The 25333-nt window shown below is 41.1% G+C and overlaps 1 protein-coding gene across 1 annotated transcript in view; it reads left to right on the plus strand.

Moving 5' to 3' along the window:
- PRR14L (proline rich 14 like) overlaps positions 1 to 24192 on the plus strand; it is a 55194-nt gene extending 31002 nt beyond the window's left edge. Inside the window, exons 4-8 of the mRNA XM_069496885.1 lie at positions 2460 to 2531; positions 3151 to 3322; positions 3862 to 3968; positions 20383 to 20454; positions 22494 to 24192. Of these exons, the coding sequence (XP_069352986.1) occupies positions 2460 to 2531; positions 3151 to 3322; positions 3862 to 3968; positions 20383 to 20454; positions 22494 to 22770 (700 nt within the window). The 3' untranslated portion in view covers positions 22771 to 24192. The remainder of the gene's footprint in view (positions 1 to 2459; positions 2532 to 3150; positions 3323 to 3861; positions 3969 to 20382; positions 20455 to 22493) is intronic.
- Positions 24193 to 25333: the final 1141 nt, after the last annotated feature.

Here is a 25333-nt window from a genome sequence, read left to right on the forward strand (position 1 = left end):
AAACTTTTTATTTATGTATTTTTTTTTTTTAGAGATAGGGTCTCACTTTGTTGCCCAGGCTGATCTCAAACTCCTGGCCTCAAGTGATCTTCCTGCCTTGGCCTCCCAAAGTGTTGGGATTACAAGTGTGAGCCACCACGTCCAGTGGCAAACTTTAACTTGCTATTACCATTGTTATAGTTGAAAAATTAAACAACAGCAACAGTGAAAAAGCCTTAATATTCCAAATAGCCTGGGAAATACTTTGTTCTTTGTGTGTCTCTATGGAGTCTCTAATGAGAATCATTATCCGTTTTTGTTTGAGACCAGGTCTCACTATATTGCCCAGGCTGGACTCGAGCTCTTGGACTCTAGCAGTCCTCCTGGCTCAGCCTCCTGAGTAACTGGGACTGTAGATGCACACTGCTGAGCCTGGCTCAGAATCATTCTGTGTCATTTAAAAGCTGCCAGTGCACATTGTGCAATGCTCTGAGCATCTTAGCAGAAAACTGAATAAATAAAAGGGTTCCAGAAAAACATTCCAAAACCTGAACGTTGCTGATTGAAATTGAAAGATGAATTACTGTTATAAATACTTGTCCTATAGTTAGTAGAAAAATATTCACTTCTTATAAGGTAGCCATAAAAATACGTTAGAATGAATCAAATTGTTTAAAATAATGGTATACTGCTTTTATTGTCTAGTTTGTCAGTATGCCTCTAAAATCTTCATGATTGCTCTGCTGTGTATCTATGGCACACAGCTTTAAATTGTGCTACTTTCTTTAAACTATATTTATTCCTGAATTTAGTGTAGAGGGTACATACTTCACCCTGTGAAGGTGTGAACCTTTGGCCCTTTTTCCTCTTCCAGAACTCTTTCCCACCTGACTTTTTTGTTTCTTGATGTAGAATATTTTCTCTCTATCCCTTATTTCCTATATCTGGCTTTTATTTAATTTAATTTAAATTCAAGTGTAAGCTGGAGGTGAGGTTCGTGGAGACTTTTTCTTCTCATTGGCTCTAAAAGCACCTTAACATCATGTGCCTGGGCTTAGAGTTTACAAGGCTGCTGTTTTTCTAAACACACTTACAATTGCAAGATAAATCGGGTAGCCCCAGAAAACAAGCCTTAACAAAGATTAATTTTAGTTTCCATAGGACTTTGTTCTCCAGCAGTCTATAATACAGGTTGGATGGGGCACGGTGGCTCAAGCCTGTAATCCCAGTGGTTTACAGGCAGGAAGATTGCTTGAGGCCAGGAGCTCAAGACCCAGGCTATTTTACAAAAAATAGAAAAATTAGCTGGGCATGGTGGCACATGCCTGTACTCTCCCAGCTACTTGGGAAGCTGAGGCAGGAGGATCACTTGAGCCCGGGAGTTTGAGGTTGCTGTGAGCTATGATGATGCCACTGCACTCTAGCCCAGGTGACAGAGCAAGACCCCTCTCAAAAAAATAAAATAAAAGTCCCTCTAATTATGGACAGGGATGTTGTCAATAAACTTAAAAAAAAAAAACAAAACAGGTTGGACAGACATCTTTTTTGGCTTTTTTATAGGCTCAGCTATAAAACTCAGGCATATGTAAACTTCCAGAGGCACATGAATGTTTTCTCCTAAGCCAGATCAAGAGTTGGTTAGGGTTTCAGCTGAGTTAGAACTAGAACTCAGGGCTCCTGGTCCCTGATTCAGTCAGCTGCTTTGCCAATATTCCATTCTGCCTCTCATTCTTTTACTGGTGCTCTTCAGGGAAACCCAAGTTGGCATTAAATGTATTCTAAAAACCTGAATTATCTGGGTTTTCTTAACTGTTAAACAAATTTCTCTTACATCTGAGAGGAGATAAATTGTATGGTCATCACACAAATGTCTTACTAATTAAACCTGTACTGAGTTTTAAATTCAGTAGAAAGTGATGCAGGTTTTAGTTTATTTTTATTTTTATTTTTTTTGCAGTGGGGGGTTGTGTACCAACTTTAGTGACACTAATGTTATTAATAATAAGTTCTAATAACCGTAGGTTTTACTTTGAGAGGCATACAAAACTCTCCAACATAACCTATTAATGTGTTAATACCTAGAAGTGATTAATACTATTTTTTCATCTAGAAAAATAATGCTTAGTTATAAAACTTAACGGTTTCCTTCTGCGTAGCCATGTATATGTTCAACAACTTGATTAGGAGAAGGAGCTCAAAGTCATTCTTGTTTCCCTCCCTTCTCTTACTGTCCTCTTTATTTCTTTCTCTACCTTCTTTCCATTTATGTCAGAAAATAATCTTCCTGTCAGCCTGCTCCCAATTCCAGTGATGGGCATATAAAGGTAATTCTCTTGGTTGGATGCAAAGTAACAGACATTTTTTGTCTTCCTGGGGCTCTATTTGAGTATCATGTGCTAATACCCCCAATGGCATCAAAACCTTTCCTGTTGTCCCTAACTGCCTTAACCTGTTGCTTTTGTGCTTTTACTTTACTTCAGCCACACCATATTACCGTACGTGCCTCTTCCAGGCGTGGAAGCTACGTATAACACCAGCGGCAGTCAGATGAGGTAAACACAGGAGAGCTTGAGGGGTGTGTGTGCATGAGAGAGAGAGAGAGAGAGAGAGAGATCTGAGACTACACCTGCATGCGTGCACAGGGGCCATGGGTCAGGCATGGCACGACTGTGACCTCTTATCCTTGTAAACCTGATCTACATCTCTCAGATAAACAACTCTGAGATTCAAATGTGCTCTCTTACAAGTAGCAACTAGGGATGTGTAATCAATGCCATTTATTTATTTATTTTTTTGAGGTGAAAATGACTCTCCAGCTTACTGTACCAGAAGTCGCCTCTGTAGCTTCTTCGTGTCTGTTATTTAGCCAGCTTCAGTCTCTGGGTAGGATTGTCTTCATCTGAGCACTATTCATTTGTTCAGTTCACTAAATGCCTTCTTCCCCAAAAAAAGTCTGTTCCTTTTTACATTTTTTTCTCATAAAACTCCATACCAATGAAATGGATTGACCACATTTTTATAGTTGTTTACAGATGTCCAAAAGTGACTAGAAAACAGGTTAACTAGTGATATCATTCCTGGAAAGAAGGAGAGTCCTCAGCTCTGGTCTGAGTATTAAGAAGTTGAAACCCTTCTCATGATTTTCTTCTGTCTTTCTCTCCGTGGTGCTAGGTTAGAGCCTCCATTCCCTGCCTTGGTACCAAAGTCTGTCTTGGTAACAGAATCAGCTGTCAGCAAGCTCCTGCTTTCAGCCTCTGAGTTCCAAGTTCCTGGATTTGATGAGCTGGATGGTGTAACAGTAGCATGTCCCTGCCCACAGAGCAGCCCTCCAGAACAGAAAGAGGTAAATGTAAAGTGCTGGTGGGGTCAGGTGACAGGACATTGGAGGTGGTCATCTTCGACTCCTGTCACATGATAGATACAGACTGAGTGATCAAAGATGAGTGAATGATGTTTTTTAGTTTTGTAACATCTGCTGTCTCCAACAGTTACAGACTCTCATGCTGATAATCTCAATATCTGAACTGAATGTACACTTCTATTTTAATAATATGAAGGGGGTAGTTGCTGAAAACACAGCAGGCATACGAGTGAGAGCTTTGTCATAAACTACTTATTAGAATCACCTGTAAACTGAGGAAGTGATGTCTTGAATGTCAAGAAAGGGGACTTTATATACATGAAATGTCTTACGATATGCCAGGCACAGTGGTGTGTGCCTGCAGTCCCATCTGCTTGGGAAGCTGAGGTGGGAGGATCGCTTGAGCCTAGGAATTTGAGACCAGCCTGGGTAACAAGGTGAGACCCCGTCTCAAAAAGGAAAAAAACCCAAACAAAATGTCTCACAATTTGACCATCTTTCTTGTTAACCCTTACAAATAGGCTGAGCCAGAGAAGAGGCCAAAGAAAGTCTCACAGATTCGCATCCGGAAAACCATTCCTAGGCCAGATCCTAATCTTACTCCCATGGGCCTTCCTCGACCCAAAAGGTGAGCTCCTCCTCTAATGCAAACTAGGTTCACTTTTTTGAAGAATTGTTTGGCAGAATGTAATTACCCTTTAAATGGTCTTATACTCCTGAGTCATTTATTATACTTCTAGGAATTTATCCTAAAGAATTCATTAGTAATGAGGCTGGATATTTTAATTCATACTAATTTTGATTAAGCTTTTTATGCCAGATATCGTACTTTCCCTTTGCAAACACAATCTCAGTTCATGCTCCAATGATGCCAGGAGGTGAGTTGCTGTTGTCATCCCACGTTTAGGTAAGGATATTGAGACTGAGTGGTTTAGAAACCTATGTCAGGTCCTTGTGTCAATCCTGGCACACATGGTTTCTGTCTGTCACAGGTTTTACCCACCCCCGGAGCCCAAGCTCCCAACACTAAACTGTACACTAAACTGGGAAAGGACCTAAATGTCTTGAGTTTAATTTTTTTATAAAGTTCTCCAGACTTATATTTTCTTGTGATTGATTTCACACCTTCATTTCTGATCAGCAACTGGAACCCTTACAGTGTCTCTTAAGTAACCCAAGGCAAGTTATTTAACCTTCCTGAGGTTCAGGAACTTATGTGTAAAATATGAATAAGAATCCTCATCACTTAAGACAATATTTGAGAAAAAAATCTGTACTGTATCTTTTATAGTGCTTCACGCTATAATGCAATAATAGTTCACACAAATGCAATGAATAGTTAAGCATTAATTATGATCATGATTGTTCCACTTCTCCCTTGTGACTTTTATTTTAATATATTATATTTTTATTTTACACTTCTTTTGTTGGTCACCCTATCGTATGTCTTTTTAAGAGAAATTTTTAAAATAATTTCAGATATCTTAGATTGAATAGTACTTATTACTAGAACAAAATAGAATTCAATATCGGTTGTATTCTATCTTGGATTTTTATGTCTGAAGAACCTTATTTATATAAGTAAGTAGTTTAGAGAGGAAAGAGTTTTAATATAGTAAAGTCATTCAGTTCTTTCAGCTTTCAAGTTATATGCTTTCGTTATATTTAATGAAAGCAAAGGATTGAAAAGCACCGAATCACAAAGTTTCTGTTACCCAAGGATTGGAGGCAGTTACCCGTCTCAGAGTCTGGGAAGGACACCAAAAAAGTCAGTAAGTGTCACATGCCTGATACTGTAGTTTTAGAGGTACCATATTCAATCCAATTTACTGAAAGGGGGTTGAAAAAAATAAGATTTTTAAATAAATCTTTGCCTGAACATATGATATCTTTTGATAAAATGCTTTTATTCAGATGTACTTCTTTTTTTTCCCGGAGACAGGGTCTTGCTCTGTTGCCCAGGCTAGAATGTAGTGGTGTCATCATAGCTCACTACAACGTCGAACTGCTAGGTTCAAGCAATCCTGCCTCAGCCTCCCGAGTAGTTGGGACTACAGGCACACACTACCATGCTCGGCTAATTTTTCTTTTTTTTTTTTTTTTATAGAGACATAGTATCAGTCTTGCTCAGGCTGGTCTTGAACTCTTGGCCTCAAGCAATCCTCCCACCTTGGCCTCCCAAAGTGATAGGATTACAGGCATGAGCCGCCTTGCCTGGCCCAAATGTACTTTTGTCCCCCCAAAAAAAAAAAAAACTTGAAGTTGCAGATTTTAGTGCATTAAATTTATGGAAGATCCTTGGCATTTAATTGGCCAAAGCAATTTATTATTCAAACCCATCAACCAAAAAGTTACTTCCTAATTTTTCTGTTTTGCAATTCAAATAAATGTGTTAATTTACACTTTTTAAGAAAATGATACAAAGCTCTGAGAAATAAATTAGGGAGCACATCTTGTAAGGTAGATTTCTAAAAGCCATGAAGTCAAAATTATGTGTAAGTAATATAATTTATCCCTTTTAATAATACAGGTTGAGTATCCCTTATCCAAAATGCTTGGGAATATTTCAGACATTGGATTTTTTTCAGCTTTTGGAATATTTGCATTATACTTACCAGCTGAGCGTCCCTCCTGAAAATCCAAAATCCCGAATGCTCCAATGAGCATTTCCCTTGAGCATGACGTTTGAGCACGATAGCACTCAAAAAGCTTCAAATTTTGGAGCATTTCAAATTTTGGATTTTGGATTATGGGTGTTCAACCCATACATTATAAAAACAACATGATAATACTATTTCTCATTACTGAATTTATGATAAATTATATGTAATTGAACTGGTAAGTTATGAAGTGAGGAATAGGTAAAATGCAATGATATTCCTTTGGTAAATGTATATGCATACATGAATCAAACTCTGTTATTAGACTTTTTTTTTTTTTTTTAATTGAGACAGAGTCTCACTCTGTTGCCCGGGCTAGAGTGCCATGGCGTCAGCCTAGCTCACAGCAACCTCAAATTCCTGGGCTCAAGCAATCCTTCTGCCTCAGCGTCCTGAGTAGCTGGGACTACAGGCATGCGCCACCATGCCCGGCTAATTTTTTCATATATTTTTAGTTGTCCATAAAATTTCTTTCTATTTTTAGTAGAGACGGGGTCTCGGTCTTGCTCAGGCTGGTCTCTAACTCCTGACCTCGAGCAATCCTCCCTCCTCAGCCTCCCAGAGTGCTAGGATTACAGGCATGAGCCACCACGCCCGGCCTGTTACTAGACTTTTAATAATGAATAAGAATATGTAAAAAATCAGAACACAATCTATTAATTTATACAAGTCTCATTATTGCTTCCATCTTCTAATATAGGAGAAACATGTATTGCAGCAGACCAATTGGCATGGCAGCTCATTGTAGAATTTTTGTTGTTAACAGGAGTATAAATATTTGTTATATATATTTCATATATATATTTTAAATCAAGTGTTGAGTAGATCTTTTTTTCATGCTACACATGATCTGCAGGAAAGTGGAACTTTTCTTTTTAATTGATGACATACTGTTAATAATGAGACTGGAGAATAGCTTTAAAAATTGTGTACAATTAAATACATGAACAAGCTATTTTTAGTGTTTGAAGCTCTCTTTCCTAATTAGGATCTCTTTCTTAAGTAAGCATTACTTGATGATAATCAGGGTGAATGAGGCGAAGTCACCCTGGCAACCCTTTTCACAAGGTATCTGAAATCAGAATATCGTAATGCTGGCCTAAAAACCATATTTCCGAAACCACTCTTCTGTTTTAACGGAACGGTGTATAAAATGGGGAAAAACAAGTCCAAGACAGGTTTACAGTAACTCCATTAATCACCGAAGAGGGCTTAGCAAGATCAGTGATTTGGTTCATACATGAAAGTAGAATTCAGGATAGATAGGGACTGAATTTGTGGGAATGGAGAAACTTGTAAGAGCATTCAGGAAACTTCTCAGATGTATCACTTTTAGAAATTAAAGATTGAGGCCGGGCGCGGTGACTCATGCCTGTAATCCTAGCACTCTGGGAGGCCGAGGCGGGTGGATCTCTCGAGGTCAGGAGTTCCAGACCAGCCTGCGCAAGAGTGAGACCCCGTCTCTACTAAAAATAGAAAGAAATTATCTGGCCAACTAAAATGTGTATGTGTGTGTGTGTGTGTGTGTGTGTATATATATATATATATACACACATACATATATATATAAAATTAGCCGGGCATAGTGGCACATGCCTTGTAGTCCCAGCTACTCGGGAGGCTGAGACAGGAGGATCGCTTAAGTCCAGGAGTTTGAGGTTGCTGTGAGCTAGGCTGACGCCACGGCACTCACTCTAGCCTGGGCAACAAAGCGAGACTCTGTCTCAAAAAAAAAAAAAAGAAAGAAAAGAAATTAAAGATTGAGAGATAGATTCCCCTAAAGCTGGGTTCTTATATACTCGGTAGAAAGTCTTTGGTACACTAGTGTAAACACCACTGGTCTAGGGTATTTAATAGCAACATAATTTGGTATTTTGGGTTTTTACTATAGTATCATGTATCAGTTCATGTCCAGTCGGGAGACAGAAACCACAAAGTATTTTAAAGAGCGGAAGTTAAAGTGTTAAACTATGACAGGAGAGTAGCCATAAATGTAAAGAGGATGCTGCTAGGTATGCTATGGCTGAGAGCGAGTGCCCAAGGAAGGACAAACTTGGAAGGGGCACCACCTCCCCAGGGTTGGACTTAAGACTTTGCTGGAGAAGGTGTGGTTGCTGCCCACTGGATGGCTGTGATGCAGAGGCCAGAGGTGGGCAAGCAGGAAAGAACAGCAACCTGGAGCACAGACAAGCTAAGGCTGGTGGGCAGGAGGGTGTTGGGGCACTGTTGTGATGCAAGGGCTACAGCATGTGATGTTTGCTTCAGGAGGGCCACGGAAAACAAACCTCAGGAAGTCAGGGTGCCACTGAGGATGTAAGGCCTGAGGTGCACTACCTGGGTTGGGAACCCTGCAGCAAGGTGGTCACTGTGCTAAGGCTGCAAGGTCACTGAGGGACTACATGTTGTAGCCACATAGTTAGGGCAGAGCCCCTCCAGATTCCCCCCTCCAGATACCCCTACGTATACACATGGACTGTGCAGCTGGAGCAAGAACAAAAGCTCACCTAGGCTGTGTGAGGTGGCTCATGCCTGTAATCCCAGCACTTTGGGAGGCTGAGGCAAGAGGATTGCTTGAGACTAGGAGTTCAAGACCAGCCTGGACAACATAGCAAGACTCCATCTCTACAAAAAATTTAAAAATTAGCTGGGTACAGTAGTGTACACCTGTAGACCCAGCTACTTGGGAGGCTGAGGCAGGAGGATCACTTAATCCCAGCAGTTTGAGGCTGCAGTGATCTACGATGATGCCACTGCACTCTAGTTTGGGTAACAGAGACTCTGTCTCAATTACAAAAAAAAAAAGGCTCACCAAACTGGGAAGAGAAGCTCCCTATCTTCTGCATTGTTCCTCCAGCATCTTCTACTGACAAAGCTTAGCATCAAACTCACTGTAAAGGAGAAATGCTTAAAGGACCCAAGATTCCATTGTCACTGAGCACGTACTAAAGATCAAATTGAGAAGCAATAATTTGATGATTGGCACATTCCAGTGAACAGTAAAAGTTGGAACACATTATTCACTTAACCAAGAGCCGTTCTTTTTAAAAACAGATTTGAATAAATGGAAAGGTATGTGTTTTAACACAATCACAAAGTTCAAATGAAAAAATAAAGCTGCAAGAATAGCCAGGAAAACTTGGAGGAGTGAAATGAGAGTACTAGCCCTAAGAGATATTAAAATATAAATTCACAGTAATGAGCCAGATCGTAAATATATAAATTGGTAAAACAGAATAGAAAGTCTAGAAATAGACACAAATACATAGAGAAATTTCATGTATGGCAAAGGTGTCCTCTCAAATCCATGATGGAAAGATGGATTATTCAGTAAATTGCTGCTGGAATAATTGGGTAGCATTTAAGAGTAATAAAGTTGGATCTATACCTTTTACCTCTCACCAGAGTGAATTCCAGATGAATCAGATAAATGTAAACAAATCAAACTAAGAATACTTGAGGAAACCATAGGAAATTTCTGACTAAAATGGCTAACTCTACTACAAATCCAGAAGCCATAAAATAAAAGATTGAAAAATATGTTACATAAAAATGAAGAACTGCTGCTGGGGGAAAAAAAAAACACCAAAAGCAAAGTCAACATAAATTTGTATCCCAAAGGACTAATTTCTATATACTCATATGCACGTAGCCTCTAAACATTAATAAGGAAAAAATGAAAATCTTAATAGAAAAATGGACAAAGGATATAAATATATGGTCCATTCAGGAAATACAAATGGGTCTTAAACATAAGGAAAAAATGGTCATTCTCATGCAAAGAGAGAAAACCACAAATTAAAAAATATTCTGTTACTATTACCTTGTACTTGTCAAATTGGCAAAGACACAATGTGTGATAAGTAGGTAATAACACATTGCTTATTTGAAGGGCTTTATCAAAAGAATAAAATGTCATGCAGTCTTTTAAAAAAGAAAAAAAGATTCAGTTGTTCATATACCAGAATGGTTTGTATTTGTATACCAATGTTGATCGTGGTCTAAGATAATAGTGCTGTCTATAGAATGCTACCAAGTACTGTCTATAGAATGCTACCATTTGTATAAAATAGTGGGGGCTTCGGGAAATGATCTCTTAAGCTAGGTATAATGGCATGCACCTGTAGTCGCGGGTACTCCAGTGGCCAAGGCAGGAGGATCACTTGAGCCCAGGAGTTCAACACTAGCCTGGGCAACCTAGCAAGACCCTCATCTTAAAATAGAGAGGGGAAAAAATTTCTTAAGACTTCTGTGTTTTGGCCGGGCGTGGTGGCTCACGCCTGTAATCCTAGCACTCTGGGAGGCCGAGGCGGGTGGATTGCTCAAGGTCAGGAGTTCGAAACCAGCCTGAGCGAGACCCCGTCTCTACTAAAAATAGAAAGACATTATATGGACAACTAAAAATCTATATAGAAAAAATTAGCCGGGCATAGTGGCGCATGCCTGTAGTCCCAGCTACTCGGGAGGCTGAGGCAGTAGGATCGCTTAAGCCGAGGAGTCTGAGGTTGCTGTGAGCTAAGCTGACGCCACGGCACTCACTCTAGCCTTGGCAACAAAGTGAGACGCTGTCTCAACAAAAAAAAAAAAAAAAAAGACTTCTGTGTTTTATGTAAATAATTTCTGCAGTCAGGTCTTCCATAAGCATTTATAAAGGAGAGACATAGTTTGTCAAAAACTGAATTTGAACTGGCCCCAAATGCCTGATATTTTGTCTTGGACCTTATTTATAGATTTCTTCTTTCTAGGTCAGAGTATAAAAGCCATTGTCACCCAAGCGATTTGGTCATCCTAGGGATTAAGTGTTCCCCGGTCATTTTCTAGGCCAGAAAACAGGTACCATCAAAAATTATTGCTATATCCTGCTTAGTTATATCAGCACATCGCAGCATCAAAACTGTGCCTCATGCGGTTTTCAGTGAAAGCTCTGAATGAAAGAGCTCCTTCTTCATAATGAAAAGTACATTAACTTTAGGTGATTCATCTAAATTTCTGCCACAATTTCATTATAAAACAGCATGGCCAGATTAATCTTGAATATTCAATCCCCAAGGTTTGTCATAAAGCCACTTAGTGGCAGAGTTGCAGTCAGGTCTTCCATAAACATTTATAAAAGGAGAGACATAGTTTCTCAAAAACTGAATTTGAACTTACCCCAAATGCCTGATGGGGTTCAAAACCTTTACATCTGTGATCTCCTACCTCATTTCTCATTTCACCATAATCCTTGTGACTTTAGGGATATATAGGATAGAAGTGAGGCACTGGGACTTCTGTTTTAGCAGTGTTGTAGATACGTTACCTTGCTACCTTTCCCTTTAGAAACCAATAACAGTGTTTGCAAAGTATTAGTCTTTAAGTACATCAGTACTTAAATTGTTGGGAGAATAAAGAATTCTCAGAAACCAAGAACTAAATGAAAGTAGCAATCCAGAGAGAAGAGAGATAAATGAGCATTAGAACCAGTGCTCATTTTTGCTTTCAGGGCATTTACAAAATCAAGGTTACATTGAACTTAAGTTTTCTCTGGCCTCATGGGTGACAAGAGATGAAATCTATAACCTTACCAAGATGAAAGCCTAATATAAAACACACACATGCACATTAAATTGACACTCCTCCCCCCCAACCAAAGGACTATAACCTCAGTATGAAGATGAACAAAAATTAACCCTGTTTGCTTCTCCCTCCTCAACTCCCAAGAGGACAACAAAGAAAATTATCTTCCCCAATTCCTGGCACTGGGTGGAGGAAAAGAATTTTCCCTTGAGAATTAATAGCCAAAGGCTGACTTTCCTCTGGGCTTGCAGCCTGAATCCATGCTACCTGGATAGATTGAAAAAAGCTTTAAGCTAAGGATATACTTTACAGTGGTCCCAAGTCAGTAGTGCCCAGAAGCTCCAGGAAGAAACACACAGTTTCTTGAGGAAACCACCTCCAAATCTGGCCTTAAATAAAAGCTAGAGGAATGTGAAACAACTCAGAGTAAAGTGAATAAGGTGGAGGGAAGCTAGGTTTCATGCATAAATGCCAACAGAAATAGTAGATAACAAATAAAATCTGAAAAGACTTCAGATATTGGAATTATTGGAGAAGAATATAGTATAGTATGTTTTATATGTTTAAAGAAATACATATAGGCCGGGCGCGGTGGCTCACGCCTGTAATCCTAGCACTCTGGGAGGCCGAGGTGGGCGGATCGTTTGAGCTCAGGAGTTCGAGACCAGCCTGAGCAAGAGCGAGACCCCATCTCTACCAAAAATAGAAAGAAATTATATGGACAGCTAAAAATATATATAGAAAAAAAATTAGCCGGGCATGGTGGTGCATGCCTGTAGTCCCAGCTACTCGGGAGGCTGAGACAGGAGGATCGCTTGAGCTCAGGAGTTTGAGGTTGCTGTGAGCTAGGCTGATGCCACGGCACTCACTCTAGCCTGGGCAACAGAGTGAGACTCTGTCTCAAAAAAAAAAAAAAAAAAAAAAAAAAAAGAAATACATATAGATTGAAAATATGAATGATAGGGCAAGATGCACTCAAAAAATAACCAAATAGATTTGAAATGGAACTGTATAGAATTTCTAAAAATGTAAATAGAGCAATCAAAATAAAACCTTAATAAAGCGATCCTCCTGCCTCAGCCTCCTAAGTAGATGGGACTATAGGCACCCACAACCACACCCAGCTAATTTTTCTATTTTTGGTAGAGGTGGGATCTTGCTCTTGCTTAAGCTGGTCTTGAACTCCTGACCTCAAGGAATGCTCCCAGCTCGGCCTCCCAGAGTGCTAGGATTACAGGCATGAGCCATCGCCTTGGCCAGTTAAAACAATCTTGAAAAAAGAACAAAGTGGGAGGTTCACATTTCCCCATTTTGAAACTTACACATGAACAGTTAAAAAGAGTTAAAATGGTAAATTTTATGTTTTGTATATTTTACTAAAATAAAAAACAAATCACACATGAAAAATTACTGCAAAGCTACAATAATCAATACAGTATGGTGCTGGCGTATAAAAATAGCCTTATAAATCAATGGAATAGAATTGAGAGTCCAGAAATATACATCTACAGTCAATTGATTTCAACAAGAGTACCAAGACCATTCAATGGGGAAAGAATAGTTTTTTCAACAAATAGTGCTGGGATGACTGGATAGCCACATGCAAAACTGGATACCCTTACACAGTAGTTACCCCACGGGTCACCGCAGCCCGAAAATATTAAATGGAAAATCCCAGAAATAAACAATTCATAAGTTTTAAATTGCATGCCATTCTGACTACCATGATGAAATCTAACTGTATCCTGCTCAAGACAGATGTGAATCATCCGTTTGTCCAGTGGATTCACACTGTCTTTGCTATCTGCCCATTAGTCACTTAGTAACCATCTCAGTTATCTGATTGATTATCGTGGTAGCACAGTGCTTGTGTTCAAGTAACTTATTTTACTGAATAATGGCCCCAAAGCCCAACAGTAGTTGTGCTGGCAATTCAGATATGCCAAAGAGAATCCATCAAGTACTTCCTTTAAGTGAAAAGTGAAAGTTTTTTACTTAATAGAGAATAAAAAAAATCATATGCTAAGGTTGCTAAGATCTACAATGAGAATCAATTTTTCTATCCATGAAATTGTGAAGGAGGAAAAAGAAAGTCATGCTAGTTTTGCTGTCATACCTCAGACTGAAAAAGGTACAGCCTCGGTGTATAAGTGCTCAGTTAAGATGGAAAAGACATTACATTTGTGGGTAGAAGACATGAACATAAACGTGTTCCAATTGGTGGAAATTGAGTTCAGTATTACTCGGGGTTTCAAACATCCACTGAGGGTCTTGGAACATATCCCCCATGGATAAGTGAGGACTACTGTACAAAAAAATAACTCAGAATGGATCAAAGATCTAGATATCAGAGCATGAACTATAAAAAAACTTAGAAGAAAACATGGGTGTAAATCTGCATGACCCTAGATATGACACCCAAAGCATGAGCAGCAAAAGGGGGAAAAAAAAAAAAAAAGAAATTTAGCATCATCAAAATTAAAACTTTTGGCGAGGCACGGTGGCTCTTGCCTGTAATCCCAGCACTCTGGGAGGCCAAGGCGGGCAGATTGTTTGAGCTCAGGAGTTCGAGACCAGCCTGAGCAAGAGTGAGACCCCGTCTCTACTAAAAATAGAAAGAAATTATATGGACGGCTAAAAATATATAGAGAAAAAATTAGCCGGGCATGGTGGAGCATGCCTGTAGTCCCAGCTACTCGGGAGGCTGAGGCAGAAGGATCACTTGAGCCCAGGAGTTTGAGGTTGCCGTGAGCTAGGCTGATGCCACGGCACTCTAGCCCCGGCAACAGAGTGAGACTCTGTCTCCAAAAAAAAAATTAAAACTTTTGTTCATCAAAGGATACTATCAAGAAAGCAAAAAGATACCCCATCAAGAGAATGAAAAGACAAGCACAGACTAGGAGAAAATAGTTATAAAAGATATGTCTGATTAAGAACTATTATCCAAAATATACAAAGAATTCTTTTTTTTTTTTTTTTTTTTTTTTTTTGAGACAGCGTCTCGCTTTGTTGCTCAGGCCAGAGTGAGTGCCGTGGTGTCAGCCTAGCTCAGCAACCTCAAACTCCTGGGCTTAAGCGATCCTACCACCTCAGCCTCCCGAGTGGCTGGGACTACAGGCATGCACCACCATGCCCGGCTAATTTTTTCTATATATATTTTAGTTGGCCCAAAGAATTCTTAAAACTAAGAAAACAACCCAATTTTAAAGTTGGCAAGAGACCTGAACAGATACCTCACCAAAGAAGATAGACAGATGGCAGGGCTTATAGCTTGTAGTTGGTTCCTTGGTTGCAGAAGGTGCCTGCCTGTTACCAGGAGACGTGAAGTCGGAGTTTAAGAAGCGTCCACCTTCCCATGACAGCATTCAGCAGATGTGCTGGGGGATCTGACAACAGACCATGAAGGCTGCATGGCTGACAGAGGGAGCCAACCCAGAGAGACAGGGTTCGATGCAAACATAAGAAGAAACTGTTCATGTCCTGTGCCCACTTTTTAATGGGTTTTTTTTTTTTTCTACTCAGCCACAAAAAACGATGGTGATCTAGCACCTCTTGTATTATCCTGGATAGAGCTGAAGCACATTCCACTCCAGCTCTATCTAAGTGACATATCACAAGAATGGAAAAACAAGCACCACGTGTACTCACCATCAAATTGGTATTAACTGATCAACACTTACGTGCACATACAGTAGTAACATTCATCAGGTGTCGGACAGTTGGAGAGGGGAGGGAGGGGATGGGTATATTCACAGCTAATGGGTGCAGTGTGCACCGTCTGGGGGATGGATACACTTGGATCTCTGACTCGGGCAGGGCAAAGGCAATGTATGTAACCTAAACATTTGTACCCCCGTAATATGCTGAAATAAAGAAAATTTTAAAAAGACAAACTATAAGAGAAAAAGGTAGAACAAGGGAAAGACACTCTCAGCACCAAGCTTCTGGTGGAAAATAGAAGAACCAACAAAACTCCCTGAGATGTCAGGGAATAAGGGCCCCTTTCCTGGGAGAAACCTAAATCAGCCCTAATGGGGGGCCGGAACAAGTCAGGCTCCTGACTCTCGGGGCCTGGGGTGTTGGTGAGCACCACCCAGCAGGTTGTGTTAGACACATGAGGCCAGAGCCCTCATTGTGCAGATGAGCTTTGTGCACAGTGAGGATTCCGGAGTGTGAGCCCTCTTGCCCAGTGGTTCAGCAAAGGATCCTTTGGGAATTCATTCTGGGACAACAGACACTAGTGTTACTATTTGGAATAGGAGAGGCAACACTTCACTGTGTGCAGACCAAGTAAGTGACTGTGGGCTTGTGAGCAAGTTTGGATAAATGCAGAAGGTCCCCCACCACACAGGGCGTGGGAGGGTGTGTGTGTGCACACACATGCATGTATACATTTACCCATTCTTGCAATAAGCATTTATTTCCATATGTGTAAGAGGCTTTTTGTACTAGGCGCTATTGATTTAGCTGTGATCAGAACAGAGGAAATACCCCTGCCTGCTTGGAGGGAGAAATAAATACATAAGTAAAATACATGGTGTGTGGGATGGTGGCTAAATCTGTTGCCCAGGCTAGAATACAATGGCGTCATCATAACTCACTGCAACCTCAAATTCCTGGGCTGAAGTAATCCTCCTGCCTCAGCCTCTGGAGTAGCTGAGACTACAGGCGTGCGCAACAATGCCTAGATAATATTTCTGTTTTTAGTAGAGACGGGGTCTCACTCTCTCAGGCTGGTCTCGAACTCCTGAGCTCAAGTGATCCTCTTGCCTCAGCCTTCCAGAGTAATAGGATTACAGGTGTGAGCCACCACGCCCGGCCTGGTGGCTGTCTTAAGGAGAAAAAGAAATCAGGGGAAGGGTACAGAGAGTCTGTGCTATGTTTGTGTCACTTAGAAATCTTTCAGTTTCTATGGGACCATTGTTTAGTTCTCTGGAACCAGAATGTATCTACCTGTGTGTCCCAGGTGCCAAAGTCCGGGTGATTCTGTATAGCTAGGATTATCCACATAGCTGCGTTGTGTTCACTGTGTTAGGGCAGGAGTGTCTGTGTGTCTAGATGCATAATTGTGTTATTTCTCTGTCTCTGTGTATGTTTTCTAGTCAGTGTATAATAAAATACCAACCTATAGCAAACCCCCCCCCCCAACACACACAGAAGATATGTAGATAACAAATAAGTACAGGAAAAGATGCTCAACTTCATGTCACTAGGGAATTGGAGATTGATACGGCAAGGGGATACCACTACACACCTATTAGGGTGGCCAAACTCCAGAATACAATACCAAATGCTAGCAAAGATATGGAGCTACAAGAATTGTCATTCATTGCTGGTAGGAATGCAAAATGGTAAAGTGATTTTGGAAGACAGTTTGGCAATTTCTTAAAAACCTAAACATACACTTACCGTACAATACAACAGTCACACTCCTTGGTATTTATCCAAATGAATTGAAAACATACGTCCACACAAAAATCTGCACACAAATATTTATAGCAGCTTTATTCGTAATTGCCAAAATGTGAAAGCAACCAAGATATCCTACATTGGGTGAATGGATAAACGAACTGTGGTATATGAGTTAAGACAATGGAATATTATTCAGTGCGGAAATGGAATTAGCTGTCAAGCCATGAAAAGACATGCAGAAACCTTAAATGCATAGTACTGAGTGAAAGAAGCCACTCTGAATAAGCTATATACTGTGTGATTTCAACTATATAACATTCTGGAAAAGACAAAACTATGAAGACAGTAAAAGAATCAGTGGTTGCCAAGGGTTGGGAGAGAGGGAAGGATGAGTAGGTGGGAGAATTTTTAGAGTGAAAACTGTTCTGTCAGATATTGTAATGATGTGTACATATCATTATACGTTTGTCAAAACTCAAAATGTGCAACACCAAGGGTAAACCCTAATGTAAATTAGGGACTTTGGGTGATAATGATGTGTCAGTGTAGGTTCATCCATTATAGCAATCGTACCATTCTGGTGGTGTGGGATGTTGCTGGTGGGGGCGGCTGCTCCTGTGGGGGAGTAGGAGGTCCATGGAAACACTCTGTTTTCTGCTCAGTTTCGCCCTGCACCTAAAACTGCTCTGAAAAATAAAATCTTAAAAAAAAAAAAAAAAGATAACAGATAACCCTTGGAACTGGAGAAAATATTTACAAATCATTTACCTAATAAGGATCTAGTATCCACAGAATATAAAGAACTCTTACAGCTCAAGAACAAAAAGATAACAACCCAATTTTTTTGAATGGGCAAAGAATGTGAATAGACATTTCTCCAAAGAAGATAGACAAATGGCTAACAAGCATTTGAAAAGAAGCTCAACATCATTAATCATTAGGGAACTGAAAAAATCAAAACCACAGTAAAATACCACTTCCTACTCCCTAAGATGGCTATCGAAAAAATAGAAGTGTAGTGAAGTTTTGGAGAAACTAGAACCCTTGTACATTGCTTGTGGGAATGTAAAATGATACAGCCACTGTGGGAAACAGTTTGGAAAAATTTAAACAGAGTTACCATATGACCCAAGAATTCTCCTAGGTACACCCAGGAGAATTGAAAACATACATTCAGACAAAAACTTGGACATGAATGTTCATAGCAGCATTTCTCATAATAACTAGAAAGTGGAAACAACCCAAATGTTCATCAATTGATATGTGGATAAGGAAAGGGTAGCATATTCATAAAATGGGATATTTTCCAGCCATGAAATGGAATTAAATACTGATACATGCTACAACATGGTTTAACCATTTAAACAGTATGCTAAATGAAAGAAGCCAGATTCAAAGGGCTCATACTATGTGATTTAATTTATATGAAGTGTCTAGAATAGGCAAAACTTTAGAGACAGAAAGTAGATTAGTGGTTACCAAGTACAGAGGACAGGGAAGAGTCAGAGTGACTGCTAACAAGTGAAAGATTTCTTTTTGGAGTCATAAAAGTGTTCTAGATCAGATAGTGGTAATCAATCAATAATCTTGTGAATGTCCTAAAAACCACTGAATTGTACAGTTTTTTTTTTTTTTTTTTTTTTTTTAATGAATTGTACATTTAAATGGGTGAATTTTCTGGTGTATGAACCGGGGCTCATTGGAGAATGATTGCAGTTCTACAGCAGGACATACACAAGATGATTATGTCTTTTCACACAAGACAAGAAAGTAGCAAAGCTCTGAAAGACTACTTGGGTTGTGTCAAAGGGATTCAGGAACCAGTTTGAAGAGATTCCCACTGGCCACAGATGAGACAGGCTGAGCATCAAAAGGAATAATAAAAGGCACATCAAATATGTTTATATCCAATAGCTATAATGATACTTTAAAAAAAAAACACTGGCCATCTTTGGAGGATATTGGGGAACAAATTCATTGTTTTGGAAATTGGTCAATAATGGGAAAGAACCAAGCACATGGCCTGCTTGTACTATGTAAACTGTACCTCAAGGTTCCCAAACAATGGATGAGCAGGAAGTTTCTCTGTAGATAGAATTCTACTTAATGAATGAAGAAAGAGTGATAGATTGCCACCATTTACAACCCTAAAGAAATAATAGGCCGGGTGCAGTGGCTCACACCGGTAATCCCAGCACTTGGGGAGGCTGAGGTGGGAGGATCACTTGAGACCAAGAGTCTGAGGTTGCACTGAGTTATGATGACACCACTACACTCTAGCCCGGGCAACAAAGTGAGACCCTGTTTCAAAAAAAGGATCATGTCCCACAGAAGAAAGTATGTGACACCAGCTGAAAGTCTTTCTACCAGAAAAAACTGAACACCTAAATCTATTCATACCTCTACATTTAACTGCCAGTTTATAGGAAGTTACTGTAGTGTTTCCTGTATGTTCAGTCAAGAGAATGTGTTAAATGACGTCATGGGCAGGTAACGGAGAAAATCTAGACTTGGGGAAACCACAGGCCAAATGACTTGGGTTTGTTTTTTTTTTTTTTCCCCCAACAAATAAATTACAAAATAAAAAAGGAAACAAGACACATAGAACACTAATAACAAATCAGGACAGTCCTGAACAGAGTTAAAAAGGTCCAAGGACCTTGTGTTGATTGCGAGAAGGGCAAAAATACTGATTCACTTAAGTTAAATGGGCTTGTTAAAATTCTTGCCAACCATTAAAAGACTAGAATAGAAAGAGTGTATAATTTCCATGTCAGTGGAGGGGAATAAAAAAGAAAAAAAGCAACCAACCAAGAAAAAGAAAAGAAATGCTGAAAAGCTGAGACAAGCCAGGCATGGTGGCTGATGCTTGCAATCCTAGCACTTTAGGAGGCCAAGGTGGGGGGACTGCTTGAGGCCAGGAGTTGGAGACCAGCCTGGATAACCGTGAGACCTTGTGTCTACAAAAAATTACCCAATTAGCTGGGCCTGGTGGCACACACCTGTAATCCCAGCTACGCAGGAGGCTGAGGCAAGAGGATTGCTTGAGCCCAGGAGTTTGAGGTTGTAATGAGATATGATGACACCACTGCACTCTAGCCAGGGCAACAGAGGGAGACCCTGTCTCAAAAAATAAGAAAGAAAAGAAAAGAAAAGAAAAGGTGGGACAGAAAGAAGCTGTAAGCAATATATATAAATCCAAATACATCATTCCCAGTAAGCATAAATGGACTAAATTTCACAAAGTTGAAGATTGGCAGCCTGGAAAAGAGAATCCAGTACATTATAGTTCACATGAGACACATCTAAAACTTACTACAGAAAGGTTGGAAGTAAAGGAATGGAAAGGATAACATTTGGAAACCAATATATTCTCCTTGAAGAGAGCATGAAGAATTTATTTTTTTCTCTTTTCAGGTTAAAGAAGAAGGAGTTTAGTTTAGAAGAAATATATACCAACAAGAATTATAAGTCTCCTCCTGCAAACAGGTAGGTGCATACAGCTAGAAAATAGAGGAAAAAATTGTGAAAAGATAGATGTAAATCTCCAGTCCTTTCCCTTCAGAAAGCATTTATGGACCAGTTGCCGTGGTTCGTGCCTGTAATCCCAGCACTTTAGAAGGCCAAAGTGGGAGAATCACTTGAGGCCAGGAGCTTGCGCGACTAGCCTGGACAACTTAGGAAGACCCTACCTCTATTTAAAAAAGAAAAATACTTAACCAGGCATGGTGGTGTGCACCTGTAGTCCCAGCTACTCAGGAGGCTGAGGTGGGAGGATCGCTTGATAGTTCAAGGTTGCAATGAGCTGTGATTGCACCACTGCACTCCAGCCTGGGCTATAAAGTGAGACCTCATCTCTTAAAAGAAAGGGTTTGTGTTCAATTCTACCAGCTACCTTGCCGAGGGACAGGGACCTGGCATCCTGTCCCACATGGTCTCACTGGCTCATTTAAGTAGTTGAGGAAAAGATGAGCTGTTGTGTTTTCTTAGATATAACTAGAATTGGTATTTTTTGTTTCCACTTGAATTGTGATCAGTGATAAGATAGGAAAGAAATGTGTGTTGGGTTAGATAGATATAGAAAATGTACTCTCCTTTTAATTTTTACTTGTGTTTCTACCAAATATGCTGTCTTTTTCAGGACTGATAATTGATCTTCAGCTATGATTCCCAACCTAAATACAGAAAGGGTTCCACTTAGCCTCCTTTGGGTCTGAATTCAAGTCAGTGAACATTTATGAAATGCCTGTTGTGTCTAGGATGTAGCAGTAGAGTTTTAGGGTTTTATCCTGGGATTTTGTGTATGTGCTCCAAGATGCACACTTACTACAATGCCACTGCAGCATTGCTAAAAAATAAAAAAGTGTTGGAAACAACCTAAAATATCTATTACTAGTGTTCTCATTAGATTATAGTCCATCCTTATAAAGGAATACTTGTACAGCCATTAAAAACTGTGTACTAAGTTGGAACAATCTTAAAGGTTACCAATAGGTCAAAGCCGCACAGTTAGAGGACAGTGTCTGCTACTGTCTGAGTGGGGGGAGAAAAGAGTGTGTTGTGGGTCCGCAAACTACAGGCCAAATCCAGCCAGTGGCTCATTTTTTTTTTTTTTTTTTTTTTTTTTTTGAGACAGAGTGTCGCTTTGTTGCCCTGGCTAGAATGAGTGCCGTGGCGTCAGCCTAGCTCACAGCAACCTCAAACTCCTGGGCTTAAGCAATCCTACTGCCTCAGCCTCCCTAGTAGCTGGGACTACAGGCATGCGCCACCATGCCCGGCTAATTTTTTCTATATAGATTTTTAGTTGGCCAGATAATTTCTTTCTATTTTTAGTAGAGACGGGGTCTCGATCTTGCTCAGGCTGGTCTTGAACTCCTGACCTCAAGCCATCCACCCGCCTCGGCCTCCCAGAGTGCTAGGATTACAGGCGTGAGCCACCGCGCCCGGCCCTCATTTTTATTTTACGGCGTATAAACTAAGAATGGTTTTTACAATTTTAAAGGATTGCTTTTAAAAACAAGAAGAAGGAAAACAAAGAAAAATTTGTAACAGAGACCTGTGTGGCTCACAGAGTTTGAAATGTTTACTGTCTGACCCTTTATGGAAAAGGGCCAACCCCTGATAATTAATACATGCTTATTTATGCATGTCTGTATTGAATGACTTTTGGGAGGATACACAAAGTGTCATTGGTGTTGCCTCCTATTGTAGGGTTCATCGTACTTTGATTCTATACCCTTCATCCAGTTTATTTCTTTTTTTTTTCTTTTTTCTGCTTTCATCAGAAATACAACCATCCAGTTTAAATTTGTTCACTGTGCTCATGTACTACACAGGTGGGGTTCCCCCCACTCACAACACACACACACACACACACACACACACACACAAAGATAGTGGCCAGAGGAAAGATTTAGCTGTAAGGAGTTATTAGTGCAAGTCACTTTCAGCCCCTGTTGGCTAGAGGGTGACCCAAGAGATGAGCTGGTTCAGTCCGTTGGTGAATCTGTTTTGTGCTCCATCCTTAGGTGTTTAGAGACCATCTTTGAGGAACCCAAGGAACGAAATGGTACGCTAATCTCAATCAGCCAACAGAAGAGGAAGCGAGTTCTAGAGTTTCAGGATTTTACCATCCCACGAAAGAGGAGAGCTCGAGGTAAAGTGAAGGTGGCAGGCAGCTTTACGAGGGCCCAGAAGGCAGCTCTGCAGAGTCAAGAACTGGATGCTCTTTTGATACAGAAACTAATGGAACTGGAGACCTTCTTTGCCAAGGAAGAGGAACAGGAACAGCCATCAGGTTGTTGAGAACCAGTTCATTTTGGGAGTCTCAATTTTAGATTTATTTTGGACCTCCTTGGAAGAGGTTGCCTAATTTTGCCCTACCGCCCACTCAAAATGCACAGTCGATGAATTTTTACCTATTTCAAGGTGCAACCTTTTTAGGAACTGGTGAAGGAGGGTCCTCTACTTCTACTGCTGAGTATAGAACCTCAGGAATGCTCCCTTTCTCCTGGAAATGGTCCCGGATGACACCCGGCCTCCGCCTCTCCATCTCTGCCATCCACAGGAGGAAGAAGCAGCATATCTTAAGTAACACTAGGATTCCAAGGACTCACAGGATTTGCACGTCCACATGAAAGTTCCACTTTGTTTACGGTGGTGCTAGACCAAGATTATTTAGAAACGTGGCCTAGAGAGGGGGGACCTGGCGTCCTGTCCTGCGTGATCCCACCAGCTCATTTCAGTAGTTGAGGAAAGATGAGCTATTGTGTTTTCTAATCCTTTGAGTCTGTCCAGAGCCTGTTGATGTGAGTGTATGTGAGTGTGTGTGATGTGTGTGTGTGGCTTTTCCTGTCGTTTCCTCCCCTCTGTGACTGTGGGTCACTAGTGCCAGAGGAGCCCATGCAGGCCCCATTTGAAGTAAGTTGCACTTTTTAATGTCGTAGTGGTGATGATTTTCATTTGGTTTATTTCCTCTTTTTTTTTTTTGTATTATTATTGCTGCATGTTTGGAGCCTTTAAATGTGATTTTAAAAATTTTTTTAGACATTAAGGAGAAAGACAATACATGTCTTAATACATGATAGGCATTTGATCCAGTTGATTGGTGCATGGAAGAGACATTTTCCCATTCCCTTGTTTCACGCAGTCCCTTCCCCATCTCCAGCTTCTAGCGTAACTCACTAGAGGGAGCACTGTTTTCATCTGGGTTCTCATTCTTGCCCACTAAGCACATGTATTTATTTTAGTGACATAAGCAAGAGCAGGTTTCTCTCCTAATCATTGAAAAAGTACTAAGGTTGGGTGTGGTCTTAATGGTTTTTATCTGAAATGGTGGTCTGTAACAAAGTTGGGTGCAACGGCTCAGGTGGTGACATAAGCCGACCCAGAGTGTCTGCAGCCGTCCAAGCAGCCTGCTCCAAGAGTGGGGAGAGTCGGGGTAGGGCTTCAGACCCAGTGACGAGTCCTCGCAGAGGGATCACGAAATTCCACGACCAGCCTTCTTTGAGGGCACCTCATTGTACTCTCAGCTCCTGCGTCAGAGCTGCTGGAAATGTCATCGAACGCCGGAGTTAGCTGAGTTTCTGGGTTTGTGCCTGCAGGAGTCTGTGGACAGAGGGCTGCTGGGGGCCACCACGCCCCATAGTCTCATTGTTTTCCCACTGAAGCCCCACGTGCCCTCACTCTGTGTCCCCTCCTCTTCTTGCCTTGGGGTTTCTCTCCCCCCCCCCCAAAACAAAAGTTCAGAGAATTAACATTCCTTGGCCGGTAAGTGGGATGCTGAAGCCAGCCTCAGGACACTGGTCGCCTCTTCCCATCCTCCTAAGAGCCACTGCTGTGAACCAGCTGCTGATGGGAACTGTCCGAGCTCCGGACACATTTTCAAGTCAGTCTGTGAGAGAAGAACAAGCCGACGCGTCCTGGAATGTCGCCAACTCTCCTAGGTTTCTTTTGCTTCCCCGTTTGTTAGTGGGTGGGGAGATGGGGTGGGGGTGGGGGTCTCTATGTGCCTTTCCTTCACAGGTCGACAGTCTAAGCCACACTGGAGCAGAAAAACTGACATGAGTAGGAGGGGAAAAAAGTGCCATGTCTATCTTCTAGGCCTGCTGCCTCAGACATAGCATTGAGACAAGTGAAATACACACCTGGTCACCCATGGAGGCTTCGAAGGCCATGGCCAAATAGGATTAGAAGAGAGCCAGGAAAAAATAAAAATAAAAAGAGAGAGCTAGGTTTCCACACTGGCTCACAGTGATGCTAACCAGATTCTGCCATTCTCCATCTGCTTTGCCCAGACTGTAGACACGACCTATGCTTCACCTCAGTACCTCTCCCTTCCTGGGACAGGGTTCCTACACACTAAATGCTTCTGTCTTTTTGCTTAAGGGAGCAGGGTGAGTAATCCACTGTGCCCTTGTCCAGACGTGTTCAGGGAGCTCTTGCTGGACAGCCTGAAGACGAGCAGTGAGCCAACAGCACTGTCTGCCAGCTCCATTGCCAGCGTGGAGGAGGCAGTGATGTGGCAGCCACGTCCCCCAGCAGACACAGTCGAGGTGGCACAGCTGTGGTGTCAGCCTGACAGGGATACAGTCTCATGTTTGCCCGTTATAGGCGTGGCACTTGAAAGGGCCAAGAGCAGTGGTTTTGGAATGTGGGCGTCTGGGAACAGAGGACCGCAGGAAACAGCGACCTGGGCCCTGTCTTGTCCTGAGAACATAGGGGAGAAGTTGCTCTGAGGTCAGCTCTGCCGGTCCTTAAAATTCTCAGCCTACCCTCTGGCTAGGGCCCTCCCCCGCTCCAGAGTTAAGAAGGGGGCCCCACTGCAAACTTGAAGTTACGTACCTCCAGTTGGTACAGGGGTTCTAGC

The sequence above is a fragment of the Eulemur rufifrons genome, chromosome 21 (assembly GCF_041146395.1).
Source record: "Eulemur rufifrons isolate Redbay chromosome 21, OSU_ERuf_1, whole genome shotgun sequence".
Classification (NCBI taxonomy): Eukaryota; Metazoa; Chordata; class Mammalia; order Primates; family Lemuridae; genus Eulemur; species Eulemur rufifrons.